Below are 17,823 nucleotides of genomic sequence, written 5' to 3' on the forward strand. Positions count from 1 at the left end.
CTGTGAAAGTGAAGCCAAAGCTGCAGTGGAGACCCCTGGAAGCACACGATGCCAGGAGCAAGGAAAATCTGTTGAGGAGAGCCTCAGGCAGTAAGTAGAGCCAGACCAAGAGAGAAGACCTGGTCTGCAGCCAGCAAGGCCACAGAGCGGGGGCTGACCAAAGCTTTGGAGCTCATGTCTCACCACAGCCCAGCTCAGGTGCTGGATGTGGAGCTGCAGGACTTCATGGTACCACACTGAATTTCAGTGTTGCTCTGGTCTCCCTTGTAGAATGTAACTTTTGTTCTGTGCTGTTTTACCTTAAGATTATGCAATTTAAAAAAAAAATTACAAGGGCTCATAGGTCTCACCAGCCTTGAGTATGAGAATGGAATTTTTACTAGGATTTTTGAGCTATGTTGGAAATATTGGAACTAAAGGGGAGGAATCAGTATACTTCTGGTTGTAAGCAGGATAATTATATCATGTTAGGCAGAATTATAACCTTGCCATAGTGTTTATTTGGAAGAGAAGTATGGTTTACGGAGATGTGGTTAGGTGTCATACAGACTTAGACCAGTTAGTTTTGTCAACCTGACTGGATTAGGACTCCTGGAAAGGTGGTTTGTGAGGGCACGCACTTCCACTGTGGGCTTACTCACTGAGCCCCAGTGCTGAGTGAGCTGTTGGGGTTTAGCTGCAGGAGCGGGTGAGGGGCATGTGACATGGGGGACTAGAGCAGGCCCTTTCCACTGTTCTGTGTCTTCAGCTCAGAGTATTGCTTCTGACACTTGAGCCCACCTTGAGGGTCCTATCACAGAGTCAGCTGACCATAGACCACGAACTTCTAAAACTGAGAGTCAAAAGTGCATCAGGTGTCGCATCCCAGCAATGGAAAGCTGGCTACGAGGCTCTGTTTTGCCCTGAATGTCATTTACATGTGGATTCATTTCATAATGTTAGCCTTCTCATCCATTGTCCATCTCTCACACACTGGAATGAGATTTAGATTTTCTTCTGAAGAAACTGTTGAGGAACAGGAAGGACGCTGGGAAAACTGAACCACATACAAAAGATCTAATATGATCAGGTTTCTGTCTGTCTTGACATTCATTCAACCCCCAAGTCTTCTTCCTTTTTAAAATGGAACCGTGCTCTTCTGTTGCTCGCACACCTATTCAGTGCAAGGAGTTCCGTGCCACGTTCCCATTGCACTAGGAAATTCATGGGATTAAGGTGTGACCATGAGAAAAGAGAAGAGATGCAAGGACATTTCTTTGCAGGTTTTTTTTTAAAGGTTGCTTTTTCCCTATCATATCTTCCATGGCCTCGATGGCTTGAGCTTCAGTAACCTTATTAAGCCATGAGGTAGAAGAACCTCTCAATATAGACATAGATCAACTTGAGTCACTTGAGGTAGTAGGTAGAAATAGCTCTACTCCATATATTTCAAAACATGAAAGAGAAACAAACTTACATCCTTGGAATTCATTTCTTATTATATAAAATACAACATTGCATTGTGGAAGAATTGTCACCACCTTGGGGCTATCAGCACAAAAGAGGAAGCTAGGAGTGGGACAGTGCACAGCCTAGCTAATCCTATCTGCAACTGGATATCACATGCTCTGCCCAGAAAAATATCTGTCCCTCGCCAATATCCCTAAGGGACACTCTGTATGGAATCCTAGATCTGCTTTTCAAATTCTATAGTATCTCCAGTAATGTGTGCCTGTGTGTGCATGTGGGAGTGCCTGTGTGTGTATGTGTCCATATGTGTGTGCATGTGTGCCTGTGTGTGTGCATGTGAACCAGTGTGTGCATGTGTGCCAGTGTGTGCATATGCATCTGTGTGTGTGTGCATGTGTGCCTGTGAGTGTATGTGCACCTGTGTGTGTGTGCCTGTGTGTGAGCATGTGCATGTGTGTGGGCATGTTTGCCTGTGTGTGTGCATGTTTGTGTGCATGTGTGCCTGTGTGTGCATGTGTGCCTGTGAGTGTGTGCCTGTGTGTGAGCATGTGCGTGTGTGTGGGCATGTTTGCCTGTGTGTGTGCCTGTGTGTGTGTGTGTGTACCTGTGTGTGCATGTGTGTGCATATGTTTGTGCATGCGCCCAGGTGGCCATGGTCCTCCCACATACTACGTGCGTGCCCTACCACTGACCTATGCTGCAGCCCTCCAGTTCTCTAAAAGAGTGCAGCAATGCCCCACACCAAAACTGACATGAATTTAGTTGGACTTTAAAAGTACATAATTTAGACTATTTGGAGCGCAGTAGTGGGATTGAAGCTCTTCCAGAGTGAACATGACAGTGGTCAAGCAGTATAAAAAAGCATTTCCCTTAAAAGATGACAAAGCAATACTGTAATCACTTCATCTTTTAAAGACTTTTTTCTGACCAAAATTTTTCTTCCAAAGAACGCATGAGAGAATAGAAATGCATGCAACACTTTAGCAACTCTAATACTTGGGTTTAAGAGAGCAAACTTTCCTTCTCTGCTGTTCAACCATGTATCTAACAATCCTTTGAAAGTAGTAATAGCAACAACTGGTTCCATATTTGTTCTACATAAATGTTCATCTAACGTTTTTACATGTGCTGCTTCATATAACCAGAACCTACTAACATTAGCATTGTTATTACCCTAAAAATTGACACTCAATGATTTAGAAATGAGTTAAATGGACGAACTTGAATTTGTATCCAACCAAGTGATATAGAAAAGAAGGCTGTTGGGAGCAAACGTTTGTGTGGACATCATACTCTACTGCAATCACCAACATCAAAAGCATTTTTATTACGCACTATGTTTAGTCTAGATCTGTTTTAGGTTTTCTATGGGAATTTGTAATTCTCTGGTCAGCATCCTAAGTAGTCATTTTATGTCAATGTATAAAATATGGTCTGTACTTACGTTTTATTTTCTTTATGGCTAGTTTTCTATTTTCAAAGAAAGTGGGACATGGTGACAGGCTAGATCGCTGTCCCATGTCCCTGGTCTGCACAGTGCTTCAGTGACTGCCATAACAGGACATTTCAAGCAATGGTCTGTTTACACATGGGTAACACACGACTAGCCTTTCTGATATTAAGTGTTTCCTGCAAGCCATGTCCCTAAACTGGGGTAAAATGGGACAATGAGGAGAAACAGAGTTAATCTCAATGATAGCATTTGTCTTTTCTTGTAGGCAAAAGACGAACTAATCTCTTTCAAAGTCCAAGGCAGTAGCTTGGCTTTTCCTGGTGGATGTTTTATGTGATCTTTTCTCAGGACTCAGTCTTGTTACAGATCTTTTCTCAGTTTGTCTCCAGTGAAAAGAGTCTAACAGTGAAGTTCTCAGATAACACTAGTTACAGAGACGGTGTAAAGAAATTGTCAATTAAAACAATCTTTTTTTTTAAGTAACACACAAATATTAATTATATTTCTATTCACTTTTACAAGCTTTTGAGGCCAGAAAGATTCACCTTGATTGATTTAATGTGGTTCCATCTAGAGACAGGATCCGACAACTTCATTGGGTTTTCCAGCCCTCCAGGAGAAAAACAAGCCTTGAAAACCAGGACAAGCTCTCAGCCTTTGAGATGAGCCCAAACCTGCGGCTATCTTGGCTAGTGGCACTGACTATTGCAGGTTGCTGTCTCCCCCTGGTGGTCATTAGCCAGCCTTACAAGCAGAGACAACGCAAGAAAAGAGCCTTTCTACCCCTGCTTCCTAACCCCTGGAATGGGCTCAGAGAACAGCTGGGCATGGACCTAAAGTTATGGATAAATCGAGAGTGCTGTTTAGTAATACATGCTCTGCCATATTATCTTCATCATGATCCAGAAGTCCATACTCAGAGAGAAATTCTTAGACTCCTTAGAATTCCAGGCCAGAGGTGGCGCCCCAGAGCTAACTTGTTCTCGGTCCAGCAGTACGCTGCCCTCCTCCGCTGGGGCTTCGAGTTCCTCTGCGCACTGCAGGGAACCCCCCTTCCGCCCACAGTCACTATGCACCATTCCCCGCAGTGGAGTTAAGAACAAACCCAGGTCAGAAGACTGCAGGTTCTGGAAGGATCATTGAGACAATTTTTCCAAAGTGCCTCTGGAATCCGGAAAGGCAACGTGGGCGCGACCAAGGCCACTGGGGTATGCAAACCAGCGTGGCCGACTCTTCTGGGGCGGGCGCTGCAAAGCCCAGCCCTGGAAAGCCTTTTATCAACCCACTCAAGCCCCCGTTCTCAGTCTTGAGTCCAAAGTACAAAGAAAAGTTGTGCCAATTACAAAGCTGTCCTGCCCAGTGAGGACGGTCGAAGTGTGACGCTGTTTTTAGTATGAAGCGGATATGACAGCCTCTCTCCGATCACTATCGTCACTTTTTCCCCTTCTCTTACTGCTACTGACAACTGATGCACGGTCCTCGATACTAAATCTTGCCGTTTAGTTCCCTGGGTGACACAAGTGTGTAACTTACATGCATTATAACGGGAAGAGCAGCAGCACTTTGTCTTTGACTTTGCTTGCAGACAGACAATTGCCTTATATCCATATAGCATGAACTTGAAATTTTGCACTCTGTGAAATTGTGATTACGTTTTCAAGCCATCTGCGTCTTATTTATGGAATTAGTCTAGTGATTAATTATTACTAATTGTCACAATTAATTGGCAAATTATACATTTTAAATAAAAGCATTTATGCAACAGCAAGGTAATGCAGAGTACAATTTCAAATAGATGCCTATTTTACATATTTTAATGATACAAGAATAAGACAGTTGGTTTTCTAAAATGCTTGTTATCCCAAGGGAAGTTGCTGTGGCTCAAAGATGCTGCCTCTTGGGAGCAGGAGGGTCTGAGAACCTGCTGCTCTCAGTCTCTTCTCACAGAGAACAGGCCCAATCTCAGATACCTTAAGGAGCAAAAAGTCTTTATGGACAACTAAAAGGTAAATGCACAGTAGAAATTGGTTTTTCTCTATGACTGCCAGGGAAGCCTGCAGTCCAAAGAATTTGTGAGCTCACAAAAGAAATGACTTTGCAAAACAATTCATTTATTTTTTGATGATGCCAACACTCAATAATTTAGGTTTCTTTTTTTTTTTAATGTTACTGGGGAGCAGATGCTAAACTGCAAAAATTAACTGGCACTTGCATTTCAGCATTTCAAAAAGCAATCATATCCGACTTCTTTATTAAGTTTGCTGTTAAGTGAGCAAAGAAAAGAGTATTTCTTCCATTAGCAAAGCAAATAGAACATCTGTCCAAAGAAAATGCAAGACAAAAGTTGGTGAACGAAATTCATTGTGGTGGAAGGGGCAGTTCACTTGTAGGTATGGAAAATTTTGTATTCCAGTCAGGCTCGATGGTGCATACCTGCAATTCCAGCACTCAGGAAGTTGTAGCAGGAAGATTGCTGTGAATTTACAGCCAACCTAGAATACATAGTGAGACCAAAAAAAAAAAAAAGATTTTGTATTCTAGATCTTCAATTGAATGAGGCCTCAGGGTTTCTCTCTCCCTCTCTCCTTCTTTCCCTCTCTCCCTCTCTCCCTCCCTTTTTCTCTCCCTCTCCCTCTCTTTCCTTTATCTTTATTGGGAGGGAAGGAGTTAGCTTTATTTCACTTTTAGTCTTGGTTTAAGGACTAAATACCTGTTCTGAAGAAGGGAATTTCAGACTAACTTTGAGACACAGGTACTCACCTCAGATTCACACGCTAAAAGGTGAATGATCTGTGTTCCAGTTTGAGGTAATCCCAGGCAGAGTCATCCCAGAGTCAGGAGGTCAGAGCCTTTGAATACTGTCACATATTACAAGTGCCATATGATCCAGCTACTTCTTCTTTAATGCTTGTGTGTCTGTGTGTATTAAAAATCATCTTATAGAGTTTACCTTAACATTACCAAATGGAGTCTGGTTGCATGTGGGCATGACCTTCAAAAGACTCAGCATCTCTTTGTCCCTGGCAGTGGTGAGCAGAATGGCCATACAGGTGACCCTGAATGTGTGCACAGGTGTGGCCTCCAAGACCTCATCCTCTCTTCACAGGCGAGGGTTCACCCTGTACTGCCAATGTCTGGAATACAGTGTTCTCATTTTCATTAAGAGAGAGTATTCCCCAGGGCTTGGCATGTGGTCTGGCAGTAGAGTGCCATCCCAGGGTAGATATGGGCAGGGGACCGACTGACTTGTGATGGCAAATTTACATCACCAGCACTGGTCCATGGCACCCAGATGATTAGTCCAGCATTATTCTGTGCCTGTACTTGTGTGGTCTTTTTGGACAAGATTTATGTATAGACTGATTCTGAAGAGAGCAGATTGCCCTCCATAATGTGGACAGGCTTCTTCCAGTCAGTTGGAAGCATTGAGAGAACAGGGACTCCTGCCCTCCCCTGAGCAAGAAGGAAATAAGAATTCTGCTAGCAGATGGCCTTCAGGCTTAAACTGAGCATCAGCTCTTCCTCGAGTTCACAGCTTCTAGACTTTTCTCTTTCTCTAATCTCTTTCTCTCTTTCTCTCTCCCTCCCCATCTCTCCTATTGTTTCCATTTTCTACAAAACTCTAAGTTCTAATTAAGTAAGCTCAAGACAACATATATTTGATGAACCTGACCATCACACACATAAGTAATCCTTGTTCTGAAGAGAAAGATTAAACTTCTATAGTAATCAAATAGCAGCTTCCCTCAGATACAGAGAAAACATGCGGTATTTTTCCTCCCCTCCATGGAGGCCCTGGGAATAAGATTAATGTCTTGAAGGAAATCATTCTTGAATAACAGCTTGTAGACCTCTTCTCCATTCCCTCCAGTCCAGGAATTGTCCCTTAATTACTGTGAAACCATGACCATGTGGAAGACTAGAATTTCTTCCAATTACACCTGGATTAAAGAATAAACCCATGACAAGCCCTCCAAGTCCCAGATCAGCATCTGTCCCTGGCTTGAGTATAACAAACGCATGTTCGTTTCACTTGGCCCAGAAACATCACGTGGCTATTTGCCCTCATTCACAGATGTGATTGTGACAACTTGGAAATGTCCAACCAGGCCAATTGCTTCTCTTGTAAGCGAATGACCACACTAGATACACAATACTAGACCTTTGAGTCTGCACTGCCATCTTCTCTAGGTTTTGTTCAGTATCCTCATAGATAATAAATTATTTCTACTATCCACCATTTGTCACTGATATACATACCCTTTATGTCTAAAAATCTTGAAACAGCCCTTCCCTCCCCGGCACCACATGCCACGCTGACCCCACCCCGGGGAGCACTGAACCAGCCACTGAGACCTGGTGTGGTGGTGCATGCCTGTAATCCCAGCACTGAGGAGGCTGGAAACAGGCAGACCACTACAGTCCAAGCTGTGTAGTGAGACCCTGTGCCAAATAAATAGGTAAATAAATAAACACATAAGTCAAAATATTTATCAGCCTCTTCCCACTCTATTTAATTCCATTCAACACTGACTGAAAACTCAGGGTGAAATCCTGCTGTCTGGAATCCATAGCCAGGGAACGAGCATAGTTGGCTCATGTTAATCCTGTCGGTTGGTCTGCGGGATGAAGAAGCAGACGATGAGGCAGAAGCATCCTGCCAGACTTCCCATCAAATTCCCATCCGCACCTCCAGGCTTTGAAGAAACATCTCCACCCTGTTTCCTGTGGTGGCTCATTTGGGGGAACCAATATCCCTTTTCTTCACCATGTACTAGGATGTAGACACCCACTGCCAACTGTTCTTCTGGCTTATAGGGAGACTTCGATAAGGTTCTTAGGACAAAGCCGTGTACACCCTACTGATAGTCACCAGTTATTTAGACCTCTATGCAGACCTCCCCCAACTTACAACTTTGGAGTTTTACAGTGATGTGAAAACAATATGCATTTGGTAGAAACCACGGCTTGAATTCTGAGTCTTGACTGCAGTAGGCAGCATGCAGTCGGACCCTCTCTCAATGGGGAAACACCCCAGGACTGCCAGGGTTTGAAATGGATTCTCTGCAGTGGCCAGGGTTGCTGAGCTGTGATGTTTTATATGCTGGGTACATTGAAGGTATTTTCAACTTATGATATGTTTATTGGAATGTAACTCTATTGTGAGTTTGGAAACATCTGTTTGAGCTCCAAACAGTAATTATGACATGTCTTCTTTCATAATTGAGCAAGTTGTATCTCTAAACAGTTAAACAATGTGTGCATCAGCTTAAAATGTGGTGATGCTGGAATACAAGTGGAGGCACGTCAGCTCCCGGAGCCTAAGATCTGCCTGACATTTGCTTTCTAGCCTCATCGTGATGAAGGGTGGCTTTAGGACTTTACAGACTCTGGGTCTTAGTCATGAGGAGCATGGTGTTTTCTTTCCAACTGAGACCCTTACCAAGCTCTGAGGTCAGCTTCACACCCAAGTAATGTTTCATTAATATGATCAAATTGATTTCATAATAATAGGAAACAGGGCTGGGAGCTTGTGAAACTGATTGAGAGCCATACTGTTTAAAAGCAAGGGGAAGTGGGAATCCAAACCCAGACCTTACTCTAAAAGGTACACTCTGACCTCTTGAGAATGACAGCAGAAAAAGGCAAAGCTCTGCATGCCCAACCCAGGGATTCTCCCCCTGCTGGGCCCTGTTGTGGCCCAAGGAAAAACTGACCATGTCAGATGGACTGATACCGAGAAAATCAAAGAAAAATAAAGATTGCCTTCCTCATACTTTGAAGCTCAAGGTAGACCTTTCAAGCTCAAGTCAGGAACAGTGTGTAGGAGAAAAAACCTTGTGAATGATGGCAGCCCAGGTCTTTAGAGCTGATGCTCTGACCACAACAATGGGTGGAGAGGACACATGGAATCAGAGTTCCCCCATAGCCACCCACATGACATGGGGTTCTCTCTTTATGGGCGACAGACAAAGGGGAGCACCACTGCCTGCCTCCTGCCACACCCCTTCGTCACATGTTAATGGACAGCACTGGGGACAGAAGACAGCCAGAGCCTCCAGTGCCTTTAAAATCTGGTGCAGGGTCCTCTTAGCAAAGGCCCCAGGGGTTGATGTGGTCTAGACTCACCTGGCCAGTTCTAGAGCACAGAGACAGCAGGCATCAGTGCCAGGCAGATGCCTTGAGCTGGCCTTACCATACCAGATACTCTGAAAAAATGGGGAGGAATCCTGTGGATTTTTATGTGCATAATAAGACTCTAAGGAATCTGAGATGTCTTTAGCAGGAGGAGATACACTACCAGGTCCACTTGCCCAGTATCCCCATGGACAGGGGACTTCCAGACAGAGGATACTAGGTGAGCGTGTGTCTGTCACCAGTACCACTGGGACAGATAGACCTCCTAGGCTTCAGATGCAATCCCAGGTATGTGTGCATGCACACAGGAGTAAGGCTTAAATTAATGTCATTTGCTATATATTAGCAAGAGTAAAACCTGGTTTTCTATTGTTATGAAGTGAGACTTTAAGATAGAAACCAAGATGATAAAAACATTTCCTTTTATTTGCACACTTGAACATGTGAATGTACTACCTGTTCTTACTTGACTCATTCACTTTTGAGGGGTCAGTGAATTCATATTACAAGTACAGACTTGCAGTGTATGGAGAACAAAACATTCTTCTAAAAATACAGAAGGGGATTAAAATAGAATTTGCAAAACTGTATAACATGTGGAAGAGTCTCCCGGGTCCCCACATCATCAACTATTCATTTTCTCACTGTGACTTCCAAGTTTTTATTGTCAACATGCTCTTCCCTCACAGTCCCACTGGTGCATTCCCCACTTCCAGCCACCAAATTCACAATTTGCAGGGAGAGAGGTCTGTTCCGGAGTCAAAGGAAGCCCTGAGTGACTTAATAAAGTAAATTTTTCCCTTGAAAATACTATCACCAAAGTAATCTGTCTATGGGCAACTTTGTTTGGGTTTTGAAACATAGATTGGTTTTCTCTTACCTGGCTCAAGTAGTTGGATCCTGCAGCTATGCAGGGCTCAGAATAGGAAAGCGTCCACAGCTGTTGGCTGCTGCTGGTCATGGTGAGCTACAGCAGGAATGTTTCCGGCCACATAAACTCTGCTCTCAGGACAATGGCTCTCTACACGTGAGAGCATAGTGTTCTACAGAGCAGAGCCCAGACCCTCATTCTCCAACCCACCTAACTCCTCCTGAGTGCTCTGCCCTGCTGGGGAGAAGGTGGGCCCTGGCCCCGGGGGCGGAGGATGGCCTCCACAGTACGATCCCTGACGCTCTTCAGGAAGCTCATCGCTGTAGACCCACCAGTGCCTCTGTTTTCTAGAGCCTGCGGGAGTCCGAGGAGGTGGCTTGGTCCCCTGCTCCTGGCTTTGGCTGCAGCTGTGATAAGGTATTTGGTCACTATGTTGATGTGGTAGCTGCGTAGTTCCACCAGGGCCTCCAGACACAGGTTATAAGCTTCCAGACAGCAGGCACGACCAGGGGATAAGACGTAGTCTCTCAGGGACGGAGCTGAGTGGATTTCTTCTATGAAGTCCTTATGCAAAGGAGGCATGTAGTCCCTCATTCTGTACAGAAAGTCAGCTGAAAGAAACCAGCCACAGGAATGCCTAGCTTGCATGCAGACAAGAACATAGCCTGCCTGTTAGGACACCAGGATTTGTAGGTGAGATCCTAACTCAACCTACTTGCTGACACTTTGGCTTGTGGACAAAGATTCAAATGTGTGTCCCTGTTTAGTTACTTTAGAAAGATAACTAAAAGTGTAAGACACAGACTCTTCAACTTATTAGCTAAATACTCTGATGAATTTTGGTTCTTAAGTGCTGTTTTGTTTTCCTGAAGGGAATGCTAAGGAAGAAAAGGAAATAAAGTATATATGTAAACAGAAAAATAAAGAATGAGAACTGTTTTAATAACAGTGATTTGAAACTAAGTTTTGTAAAACCCAAGAGGAGGCCTGTGATGTCATAGCTTCAAACTCTAGCTCTCGTCTCCGTTTCTGATAAAGGAAGCAACTGCCTAAGGATCCAAACCAAAATTACAAGAAACAGCTGGAATTACAGCAGTGTTTGAAGATTTGGAAATGAAACCCAAGATCCTGCTGAGATGTGATATTCTGATATTAATTGATTTGACAAAGTAACAGGTGGCAGGCACAGTTTCCTGCTTAATTTAGGAAACTATAGACTTCATGACATTTTAATTTATTCTTGGCTTCATCAATTGGGTAAAAACACCTCTTTGTTTATCTTACTTTATTCTTCATAAAGAACAAAAACATCTGGCTTACCACTTTCCTTGCTATGAAGGACGCCTAGGAACTCGTCGAAAGCATGGAGCACCGTGCTCTGAGCAGCACTGCCTCCAGAGTACTCCAGGGGCTCTGTGGAGACTCCTTCGTACACCAGGCCCACAGGCATCGCTGGGTTGTTCTTCCATCTATGCAGGAGTAAAGGTCAATGGGAAGAAGCAGGCACTAGGAGTGAACAGTGTACTTTCTGACTCAAAGTCAAGCAAGGGAGAGGGCCATGACTTCAAGGGTAGTTTCAGGGCAGAGCACTGGGACTCTTTGGGGGATGAGTATAGGAGTGCCATCTTGGGCTAGACCTCACAACATGCCATGAAATTGAAGCCTTTCTCTTCCCTGTGTAGAGGATTCTTCCAGAACACCAGAGTATGTTTACACAGAACCTTTGACATTGGTTCTACGACATATTAATTGAAAAACCTGAGTTATAATGATGTCGTCAATGCTGACCAACACGATTTAGTGCCCCTAGAAAATTCTCCACTTTATCTGCTAATTTCAGTCTCAATGACTTCATGCTTACAACTTTACAAATACACACACACACACACACACACACACACACACACACTCCTTTGCTCTCTCTTAAAAAATTATCATTGCAAGAATCGTTACATGAAACCCTTAGATGCAGGCATGGCCAGTTCTCACGAGAATGGCTTCATCAGATACTTATCCATAGCAGATGTTGAGGACCAGGGGTGGCAGCAAGGAGAACAGAGCCTCACCCACAGCTCCCCAAGGACTATAGTGAGGGTCACAGCTGGCTGGGACAAGCGCAGTAGACTCTCCCCTCCCTTGCACCCTCTGCTCTTTTGCCTTCCTTGCTGTTTTCTCTGAGCCCTTTCTTCCTGCCTCCTTCCACCTGAGTCACTCCCCTACATCTGGTTCTCCACAGAGGCTGGCAATGCCGTGAGTGGCCTGGTGAGCCCACGGAGCTGGCAGAATTAACAAGAGCTCAACACGTTTGCACACAGCTCTCCAGCTCCTTTCCCCATTTCCTTTGGTGAGTAGACCACGACAGAGAGTCGCTAACCTCGTGTTATCACTGAAGAAATAGAGCCTAAGAAAACTGAAGTCTCCAAGATGACACTGAGAGAACAATGGCGTCAGAACTTGCACTCCACACTTGTGCCCTCTTTTTTGTCTATTTCATTCCCTATGAATTCCATTACATAAATTTCTGTTTTTACTAGGAAAAGGAATCCTTCTCTCCTATTGCTGGGAATAAGTTACCTTCCCTATTTGGACAACGAAGCTAACAGATTTATTTGTACACTAATTTTTTTTTCTTGCCTTCTTTCTATAATTCTAAAGTTGCTTTGCTCAAGAAAATGGTCATAGCATGCACACAGGATGCTCTCCTAAAGCAAAGGATTCTATTCTGGGCAGTCAGGGAACTGAACTTTTCCAATTGTTAACTACGAGTCTTGGTTTACTTAGCATTTCTGTGCCTCAGTTTCCTCATCTGAGTAATATTAATATCTACCTCTCAGTAGTTGGTATTGCTATTAGGTCATCATGAAAACTAATGAACATTTGTCCAGTGTCTGGGAAATATTAAGCATGAAATAATTACTAGCCATCTTTGTTGTATTATTATATTATACATTGTTATTGATTGGTTGTATCAGAGTGAGTTGGGATCCTTGCTTTCCTTTTATTATTTGGCAGCTGTGTACAAATCCTACTGAGGCTCAACCTCACTAATATTTATTATCTTTCTGTAATTGTTAGGAGAAGGAAGTGAGTTCCAGAAGTTTTTGTGATTCTTCATACATCAGACTCCAGTCTAAAAGATTGCTGAGCAGCATTTTATGGAGAACAAATGCTGAAGACACCACAGCAGTTTGCTGATGAATGGACCCAAGCTCGCAGGAACCTTGCATGGACAATCCTCTGGGAGCCAAGAGATAACCGAAGGCCATTCTGATCTGTACTACTTCCCAACCAAGCTATACTAAACATTACTCTCCTAGATCAATGCCTGGACTCCCTGCTACTGTCATTTCCCAAGTCACTTTAACTAATCTCATAAGAAAAAATACTATTGTTTTTACACATTTACACATAGATCTGTAATTCTTCCCTGTGCCTCAGACTCATCTGTCTAATCATCCATGGGACAGCTCCATAGAATGGATATCCCCGAAATGACTTGAATTTCTTCCCTTTCCCAAACATATTCATCCTAGAGTCTTCCCCGCTGACTAAATCATAAGTTGAATTCTTTCAATGTACTGGCCCCCAAAAACCTAGTTGCTCTGACTGATTTCTTTATTTTCAATTCCATATGTTATTTAAATAGTGAATCAGTCAACATTAACCCGGATCTCTATCTCCATCCACTCATCCGTCTGTCTGACTGTCTATGGGGATTCTGACCATCTCTCAGTCCCTTCAATGCAGCCCTTGCTCCAGTCACCAACATGAATCACAACATTGGCTTCTCAGATACTTTCCTTATTTCCACCTGTGTTTTTAACTAGTCTACTTTCCACCCAGTAGATGCAATGATGATTTGAAACTAGAGATAGATCTTGTTGTCACTTTTCTCACAGCTTGCCCATGTTACCTGCTCACTCTGAAAGGAGACTAATACACCCCCATGTTGCTACTGTCTGTCTCTGAGTCTTCTTCTTTCTCCCAGTCTAGTCCCCTCGTAATCTCCCCTCAGGATAAACACACTCCACCCCAAGTCCATTGCTACCCCTTTCCTTCTGTGTGGCATGGGAATCTGGCTGACTGACTCTTGATTCCTTCAAGTATCCGTTATAATGTACCAGTGTGGCATTCCCAGAACACAATAAGTACTAAGAGATGTCAATTGCTGCACCTCACACTGCCTCCCTAATGCCCTGTGCATTAGTTCACATTGCTCTACATTGTCTGTTGTGACACTTACTGCATGATGGGCATTTTATTAGATTTACTTGCTATTTACTCATTATCTGTTCTTTTCCAAATCATGAATTCCACAAGACCAAGTGTTTCATTTCACTGCCCTGTTCCCAAAACAACAACTGGACCTGGCACATAGTAATCACTAACTAAATACTTGATGAATGTGACACATGGATGAAGGATTAAAAGCATTCTATAAGTCTATCCAACATGCCCAGAGTAGATATACTCAAATGTATCTCTTGAAAGGGCCTAGACAGCATCTCAAATGACCTATTAACCCATCTTCCCTTATTGCCACAAACTGGAGAGACCATATTGGCCACCCTGCATATGACAGGAAACATCTAAAAAGACAAAAGAAAAACATCTACTTTCAAAGTTCCCCTTCTCCAGCTAGGGTGAAATGAGGCTGTGGAGAGGAAACTAAATTTCTCTGGGCAGCCCCAGAATCCCTCCCAGGCATGCGCAGGCCTAAAACCACTGTTCATGAAAGACAGGAACTACTGGCCTTTGGAATATCTGTAGTCAGGGTTATTTATAGACTTTTGCATATTTCTAGCAACCGCATGAAAAGGAGAAGTTAAAAAAAAAAAAAGGAAATGAGATGACAAAAGAACTCATAACTTCCCTGAGAAAGGAATGTTTCATTTATAAATGAAATCTTTCAACTTCCTCCATCAAATATATTTAAGGAAATACACAAAAAAAAAAAAATATAACAAACCCAGCCTAGAGGAAATCATGAATGAAATAGCAGGTTTACATTTTTCCAAAAGACCCAATTGGGAGACCTCAACCATCCAATGTTTTTGACTGCTTATACTTATCTGCACATTTACTAACTGGCATTAGCCACATAGCAGCATGGGAACTATTTTAAGGATGTGAAATATGACAAGCATTTATGTGGATTGTACATAAAATATAGCACTGACCTTGAACTTATCTTAATGAAAACAAAGTCACCACTGGTGTGCATTTAATCATGAAGAATTCAGAACATATAGTTCATCCTTATCAGATACCTCTGATATCAAAAAGTGGTAGAAGGACACTGTGGTAGGCAGAATTCTAAAAAGGTTTCCTAAAATTCCTATCCTAATTCCTGGGGTAGTTCATATTACAAGCTAAGACTGTCGGTGTGATAAATGGCAAGGGAAAGGGACTTCACAGATGCAATTAAGACCAGCAATCGGTGGACCTTAACATAGAGAGCTGCTGTGCATCATTTAGAGGAGCAGAACCTAATTGCACAAGATATTTAAAAGCACAGAGTTTTTGCCTGCAAGTGGCAGACGGGGAAGGCAGAAAGATTCAGAGAGCAGAAGGATCCAAGTGGCATTGCTGAGGTGGAGGCAGGCACAGAAGATGTGGGGGATACCTCCAGAAGTGGACAGCAGATTCTGTCTGCTACTCTGCAAGGAAAGGGAGACATCAGTTGCAGGACCACAAAACATTTGATCTAAATGAGTATGGAAGCAAATCTTCATCCAGGTCGTCAGTGTGGAGCCCGGCCCAGTGGAGAGCCTTCTGAGACCTTAGGCAGAGAAGCCAACTGAGTTGGCCTGCACTTCAGACCAGCAGAGCTGGGGAAGTAAGAAACACATATTGTTTAAAGCCACTTGATCTGTGGTAATTTGTTATGTAACCATGGAAAGCAAAATCAGATTTAGAGACCAGAGTGAAGGACAAAGGGATTTTCCTAGCTTATGCACTTCTAAAACCCAGTTTCTGTATTTGCTGTGAATTTCCTGCATGATTCCATGAACCAAAAAAAAAAAAAAAAAAATCCCTTGTTTATCTGATACCTAATCCTGCCAAGAGCGGACAGGGAAAGCCTAAACTCTGAGACACACCCACTGCTCTGCTGTCACACTTCCCATACCTGTAAAAATTACAGAGATAATCAACTTCTTAAGAAAAAAGGTCAGGGGCCCTGCCCTGTAGCTCAGTTCTTTAAGTGGCTGCTTCAACCAAGCAGTCAGGCTCAGGTTGCTGTGGTTTGATCCCCACAACTCAAGCCAGCCAAACCTGCCCTGAAGGCATTTGGAGCAAAAAAAAAAAAAAAAGAAACAAAGAAAAAAGAAAACAAAAGAAAAAAGGTCACTAGCTTCACAGCCACAGAAGTTCCAACCCATAGTTTTGAGAGCGAGACCTTGCATGGCAGCCAGAGCTCCTTCCCTCAGGGCTCCCTGGAAGCAAAGCAGAAGGGAAAGGAGTAGGGTGTCCGTACTCCCTTGGAGGGTGCCACCCGCCTGCCCGCAGCGCCTAAAGATTCTCCCACTTCCCAGCAGCTCCAGGGGCTCGTGAGCAACGTGGGTACCCTTCACATCCAGGGACAACACCTCTCACCTTTTCTTTCCCTTGCCTGAGCCACATGTTCACTGCTCACAAGCTACTCTGGAAAACCTCCAGTTTCCACTCTCCGAGCCCCACGGTGGAGATTCCCCGCCCAAACTGAGCTCCATGTAGAGACCTACCTAAACCCAAGAGAATATTTTGCATGTTTTGCTATTTCATTTTTACCCCAGTGGACTACATCAGTGATAGATTTTAGCATTTCATGGGCCTCTTGCTATCCCTAGGCACAGTTCAGATTCTTTCTGTGGATTATTCTCCAGACATCTCCTAGTTATCAATGCATTGTGCTAGATGGTATCTGTTTCCCATTTTCCACATTATCCATCCACTGCCTAGATTTTTCACTTTTTACCATTTAAATATTATTTTATAAAATCACTTCATTCAGGCTGGGGAGATGGCTCAGTAGAATAAGTGCTTGCCTGGCAAGCACAAGGGCCTGAGTTCAACCCCTGGTTCTGCTAAAAAAAAATAAAAATAAAAATTAAAAAATCACTTCATTTCTCTTAATTCATATAAATAGGAAGGAAACATGATTTTAAAACATCAAGATAAGAATGATTAATGTATTTAGGACAAGAGATGTGTCTTGTAGAAGTACAATAGAATTTTCTACCTAGAGAAATTTCTAGCTATGTGACAGAACAATTCCCAGAAATATTTAAAACTTGTCTGGTGTACTGTTATAGTTTGTTCTGGACACTACACTAACATTTCAGAATGGGCCATTTGTTAGAAATAGAAATCCTCTCCCCACAACTCTGGAAGATAAAAAATCCATGGTCAAGGTTCTGGCAGGCTAGTGTGATGAGGACGCAGCTGCTGTCACCAGGTAGCCCCTCTAGTGCTATGTCCTCATGAGGTGAAAGGGGGCAAAAAGGCACCTAGCTCTTTCCACTTCAGCATTTCTTTCCAGTCCTGGAGATCAAATCTAGGGCCCCACACTTGCTAGGAAATTGTTGTGCTTTTGAGCCACACCCCCTGCCCTCTTTAGTCCTTTTATGAGTATATTACCATCATGACATTGTCACCTCAGAGGCGCCATCTTCTAGCAGATTCACCTCGATGATTAAGTGGGTTTTTTTTGTATTTTATTGAGAAACAAATATCAATGAGACACTTTCCAAGCAGAATAATAGGACTTTTTCAATAATTAATACATTGCACATTGTTATCTTCTCAGCGATCAGCCACAGCACAAGAAGCAGCCAGGACATCCCATCCAAACACTACTACTACAAATCCTTCCTCTCACTGAACCAAGCGAAAGCAGCCGTACAGCTATCTTAACTATTCCGTATATACA

The 17,823-nt window shown here is 43.2% G+C and overlaps 1 protein-coding gene across 2 annotated transcripts in view; it reads right to left on the minus strand.

The window, feature by feature from the left end:
- Positions 1-9,445: 9,445 nt before the first annotated feature.
- Ido2 (indoleamine 2,3-dioxygenase 2) overlaps positions 9,446-17,823 on the minus strand; it is a 69,636-nt gene continuing 61,258 nt past the window's right edge. For both annotated transcript variants that reach the window (XM_023717318.1, XM_004633120.2), the window contains 2 exons: positions 11,232-11,380; positions 9,446-10,522 (listed from right to left, as the gene is read on the minus strand). In XM_023717318.1, the coding sequence (XP_023573086.1) occupies positions 10,122-10,522; positions 11,232-11,380 (550 nt within the window). In that variant the 3' untranslated portion in view covers positions 9,446-10,121. The remainder of the gene's footprint in view (positions 10,523-11,231; positions 11,381-17,823) is intronic.

This window comes from Octodon degus, unplaced genomic scaffold (genome assembly GCF_000260255.1).
Source record: "Octodon degus isolate 3935 unplaced genomic scaffold, OctDeg1.0 scaffold00051, whole genome shotgun sequence".
Lineage (NCBI taxonomy): Eukaryota > Metazoa > Chordata > Mammalia > Rodentia > Octodontidae > Octodon > Octodon degus.